This window comes from Cherax quadricarinatus, chromosome 87 (assembly GCF_038502225.1).
Source record: "Cherax quadricarinatus isolate ZL_2023a chromosome 87, ASM3850222v1, whole genome shotgun sequence".
In the NCBI taxonomy this organism is placed as follows: domain Eukaryota; kingdom Metazoa; phylum Arthropoda; class Malacostraca; order Decapoda; family Parastacidae; genus Cherax; species Cherax quadricarinatus.
Genome location: NC_091378.1, coordinates 14,724,322 through 14,730,321, shown reverse-complemented (window position 1 = coordinate 14,730,321; position 6,000 = coordinate 14,724,322). Strand labels below are relative to the sequence as shown.

The window sequence follows — 6,000 nt, the reverse complement described above, 5'->3', positions numbered from 1 at the left end:
TCTGGGGAGACTACCACCCACATGATGGGTCTGGGGTGACTACCACCAACAGGATGGGTCTGGGGTGACTACCACCCACAGGATGGGTCTGGGGTGACTACCACCCACAGGATCGGTCTGGGGTGACTACCACCCACAGGATCGGTCTGGGGTGACTACCACACCCAGGATGGGTCTGGTGTGACTACCACCCACAGGATGGGTCTGGTGTGACTACCACCCACAGGATGGGTCTGGGGTGACTACCACCCACAGGATGGGTCTGGGGTGACTACCACCCACAGGATGGGTCTGGGGTGACTACCACCCACAGGATGGGTCTGGGGTGACTACCACCCACAGGATGGGTCTGGGGTGACTACCACCCACAGGATGGGTCTGGGGTGACTACCACCCACAGGATGGGTCTGGGGTGACTACCACCCACAGGATGGGTCTGGGGTGACTACCACCCACAGGATGGGTCTGGGGTGACTCCCACCCACAGGATGGGTCTGGGGTGACTACCACCCACAGGATGGGTCTGGGGTGACTGCCACCCACAGGATGGGTCTGGGGTGACTGCCACCCACAGGATGGGTCTGGGGTGACTGCCACCCGCAGGATGGGTCTGGGGTGACTGCCACCCGCAGGATGGGTCTGGGGTGACTGCCACCCGCAGGATGGGGCTGGGGTGACTACCACCCGCAGGATGGGTCTGGGGTGACTACCACCCACAGGATGGGTCTGGGGTGACTACCACCCACAGGATGGGTCTGGGGTGACTACCACCCACAGGATGGGTCTGGGGTGACTACCACCCACAGGTTGGGTCTGGGGTGACTACCACCCACAGGATGGGTCTGGGGTGACTACCACCCACAGGATGGGTCTGGGGTGACTACCACCCACAGGTTGGGTCTGGGGTGACTACCACCCACAGGATGGGTCTGGGGTGACTGCCACCCATAGGATGGGTCTGGGGTGACTGCCACCCACAGGATGGGTCTGGGGTGACTGCCACCCGCAGGATGGGGCTGGGGTGACTACCACCCGCAGGATGGGTCTGGGGTGACTACCACCCACAGGATGGGTCTGGGGTGACTACCACCCACAGGATGGGTCTGGGGTGACTACCACCCACAGGTTGGGTCTGGGGTGACTACCACCCACAGGATGGGTCTGGGGTGACTACCACCCACAGGATGGGTCTGGGGTGACTACCACACACAGGTTGGGTCTGGGGTGACTACCACCCACAGGATGGGTCTGGGGTGACTACCACCCACAGGATGGGTCTGGGGTGACTACCACCCACGGGATGGGTCTAGGGTGACTACAACCCACAGGATGGGTCTGGGGTGACTACCACCCACAGGATGGGTCTGGGGTGACTACCACCCACAGGATGGGTCTGGGGTGACTACCACCCACAGGATGGGTCTGGGGTGACTGCCACCCACAGGATGGGCCTGGGGTGACTGCCACCCACATGATGGGTCTGGGGTGACTGCCACCCACAGGATGGGTCTGGGGTGACTGCCACCCACAGGATGGGTCTGGGGTGACTGCCACCCACAGGATGGGTCTGGGGTGACTGCCACCCACAGGATGGGTCTGGGGTGACTGCCACCCACAGGATGGGTTTGGGGTGACTGCCACCCACAGGATGGGTCTGGGGTGACTACCACCCGCAGGATGGGTCTGGGGTGACTGCCACCCGCAGGATGGGGCTGGGATGACTACCACCCGCAGGATGGGTCTGGGGTGACTACCACCCACAGGATGGGTCTGGGGTGACTACCACCCACAGGATGGGTCTGGGGTGACTACCACCCACAGGATGGGTCTGGGGTGACTACCACCCACAGGTTGGGTCTGGGGTGACTACCACCCACAGGATGGGTCTGGGGTGACTACCACCCACAGGTTGGGTCTGGGGTGACTACCACCCACAGGATGGGTCTGGGGTGACTACCACCCACAGGATGGGTCTGGGGTGACTACCACCCACAGGTTGGGTCTGGGGTGACTACCACCCACAGGATGGGTCTGGGGTGACTGCCACCCATAGGATGGGTCTGGGGTGACTGCCACCCACAGGATGGGTCTGGGGTGACTGCCACCCGCAGGATGGGGCTGGGGTGACTACCACCCGCAGGATGGGTCTGGGGTGACCACTCACAGGATGGGTCTGGGGTGACTACCACCCACAGGATGGGTCTGGGGTGACTACCACCCACAGGATGGGTCTGGGGTGACTACCACCCACAGGATGGGTCTGGGGTGACTACCACCCACAGGTTGGGTCTGGGGTGACTACCACCCACAGGTTGGGTCTGGAGTGACTACCACCCACAGGTTGGGTCTGGGGTGACTACCACCCACAGGATGGGTCTGGGGTGACTACCACCCACGGGATGGGTCTGGGGTGACTACCACCCACGGGATGGGTCTGGGGTGACTACCACCCACAGGATGGGTCTGGGGTGACTACCACCCACAGGATGGGTCTGGGGTGACTACCACCCACAGGATGGGTCTGGGGTGACTACCACCCACAGAATGGGTCTGGGGTGACTACCACCCACAGGATGGGTCTGGGGTGACTACCACCCACAGGATGGGTCTGGGGTGACTACCACCCACAGGATGGGTCTGGGGTGACTACCACCCACAGGATGGGTCTGGGGTGACTACCACCCACAGGATGGGTCTGGGGTGACTACCACCCACAGGATGGGTCTGGGGTGACTACCACCCACAGGATGGGTCTGGGGTGACTACCACCCACAGGATGAGTCTGGGGTGACTACCACCCACAGGATGAGTCTGGGGTGACTACCACCCACAGGATGAGTGTGGAGTGACTACCACCAACAGGATGAGTCTGGGGTGACTACCACCAACAGGATGAGTCTGGGGTGACTACCACCCACAGGATGGGTCTGGGGTGACTACCACCCACAGGATGAGTTTGGGGTGACTACCACCCACAGGATGAGTCTGGGGTGACTACCACCCACAGGATGAGTCTGGGGTGACTACCACCCACAGGATGAGTCTGGGGTGACTACCACCCACAGGATGAGTCTGGGGTGACTACCACCCACAGGATGAGTCTGGGGTGACTACCACCCACAGGATGAGTCTGGGGTGACTACCACCCACAGGATGAGTCTGGGGTGACTACCACCCACAGGATGAGTCTGGTTTGACTACCACCCACAGGATGGGTCTGGGGTGACTACCACCCACAGGATGGGTCTGGGGTGACTACCACCCACAGGATGAGTCTGGGGTGACTACCACCCACAGGATGAGTCTGGGGTGACTACCACCCACAGGTTGGGTCTGGGGTGACTACCACCCACAGGATGGGTCTGGGGTGACTACCACCCACAGGATGGGTCTGGGGTGACTACCACCCACAGGTTGGGTCTGGGGTGACTACCACCCCACAGGATGGGTCTGGGGTGACTACCACCCACAGGATGGGTCTGGGGTGACTACCACCCACAGGATGGGTCTGGGGTGACTGCCACCCACAGGATGGGTCTGGGGTGACTACCACCCACAGGATGAGTCTGGGGTGACTACCACCCACAGGTTGGGTCTGGGGTGACTACCACCCACAGGATGGGTCTGGGGTGACTACCACCCACAGGATGGGTCTGGGGTGACTACCACCCACAGGTTGGGTCTGGGGTGACTACCACCCCACAGGATGGGTCTGGGGTGACTACCACCCACAGGATGGGTCTGGGGTGACTACCACCCACAGGATGAGTCTGGGGTGACTACCACCCACAGGATCTGCTTGAGGTGCTTAATAAAGATATTAATGTAAATAGTAGTCGAGGGACGGGACATGAATTAATGGCCTTCCTTGAAGAACTGAATTATATGTAATTCATGACTTAAGAAATTGTAATGACACGATTGCAAATAAACCATAACCCATGCCGGGATTGAACCCGCGGTCATAGAGTCTCAAAACTCCAGCCCTAACGCGACGGGCTGGAGTTTTGAGACTCTATGACCGCGGGTTCAATCCCGGCCGGGGGTATGGTTGATGTAATTCATATTATTTCTTCAACTTAATGGCCTATAACAACTGGCTCAACTCCTAAGTATTAGTTTATAGCTAAGTAAAGATGGCAGCAAATATTTTGGGTCGAACATGTTCATGTAATTGTAAGAATTAAAATTCATATTTATTTCCACATGATACATTGTACATACAGGAATAGTTGACACTTTAATGCTTGCAGAAAGCCCATCGTTATACAGAACATTTTGGGCAAGCTTAAGCTTAATACTACAAGAGCAATAAACAATGCAAGTATGTTTTTAATAATTAGTGGTGTTCATGTCTCATTGACCCTGGTAGGTCATTATCATTATACATCAAAATAGAGCAAGAAATATATTTGTAACAATATTCTATATTTTCTTGGGGTTTTAAGGGGTAACTCAAATTTTCATTATACTCACATACTTTAATTTTAATCTTATGTTATCTGTTTCCTCAGGTCGTCGCTACGAGTTGAATGACAAGGAAATCCAATCATTTATTGCGCTACTAAAGTTCTTACAAGAAGACGTCGTTAGTGTGTTTCTTCCATCCTTCTTTCCTATACTAAATTATCTCCCAAGATTCCTGACAAGAAAACTCCTTAAGCTTGATTTAGTAGACGATGTTAAACAGAATGTCTTCAAATTTATGGGGGTAAGTCTGGACACGACCTTATTTTATACACATAACACTTAGCTTAAAAATGTTTGGAAGTAACAGATGTAATGCCAGTAGATATGGCCAGTAGATATGACCAGTTAATATAGCCAGTAGATATGGGCAGTAGATATGACCAGTTAATATAGCCAGTAGATATGGGCAGTAGATATGACCAGTTAATATAGCCAGTAGATATGGGCAGTAGATGTGGGCAGTAGATATAGCCAGTAGATATGGCCAGTAGATATAGCCAGTAGATATGGCCAGTAGATATAGACAGTAGATATGGCCAGTAGATATGACCAGTTAATATAGCCACTAGATATGGACAGTAGATATAGCCAGTAGATATGGGCAGTAGATATGACCAGTATATATTGCCAGTAGATATGACCAGTAAATATGACCAGTAGATATGGACAGTCGATGTGACCAGCAGATATAACCAGTTAATATAGCCAGTAGATGTTGCCAGTAGATATGACCTGTAAATATGACCAGTAATGGACAGTAGATATGACCAGTAGATATGACCAGTAGATACGACCAGTAGATATGACCAGTAGATATGGCCAGTAGATATGACCAATAGATATGGCCTGTAAATATAACCAGTAGATATGGCCAATAGATATGACCAGTAGATATGACCAGTAGATGTGGCCGGTAAATATAACCAGTAGATATGGCCAGTAGAATATAGCCAGTAGATATGACCAGTAGATATGTCCAGTAACTATGGCCAGTAGATATGACCAGTAGATATGGCCAGTAGCTATGGCCAGTGGATATGGCCAGTAGATATGACCATTAGATATGACCAGCAGATATGACCAGTAGATATGGCCATTAGATAAGGCCGGTAGATATGGGCAGTAGATATGACCAGTAGATATGGGCAGTAGATATGACCAGTAGATATGAAAAGTATGTATGACCTTAAGATATGAACAGTAGATATGGCCGGTAAATATAACCAGTAGATATGGCCATTAGAATATAGCCAGTAGATATGACCAGTAGATATGGCCAGTAGCTATGGCCAGTAAATATGACCATCAGATATGACCAGCAGATATGGCCAGTAGATAAGGCCCGTAGATATGGGCAGTAGATATGACCAATAGATATGACCAGTAGATATGACCAGTAGATGTGGCCGGTAAATATAACCAGTAGATATGGCCAGTAGAATATAGCCAGTAGATATGGCAAGTGGCTATGGCCAGTAGGTATGGCCAGTAGATATGGAAGGTAGATATGACCAGCAGATATGACCGAAA

General features: G+C 53.4%; 1 protein-coding gene across 2 annotated transcripts in view; it reads left to right on the top strand.

Moving 5' to 3' along the window:
- LOC128703751 (cytochrome P450 2L1) overlaps positions 1 to 6,000 on the top strand; it is a 148,784-nt gene that overhangs the window by 70,968 nt on the left and 71,816 nt on the right. For both annotated transcript variants that reach the window (XM_070103762.1, XM_070103763.1), the window contains one exon: positions 4,515 to 4,711. In XM_070103762.1, the coding sequence (XP_069959863.1) occupies positions 4,515 to 4,711 (197 nt within the window). The remainder of the gene's footprint in view (positions 1 to 4,514; positions 4,712 to 6,000) is intronic.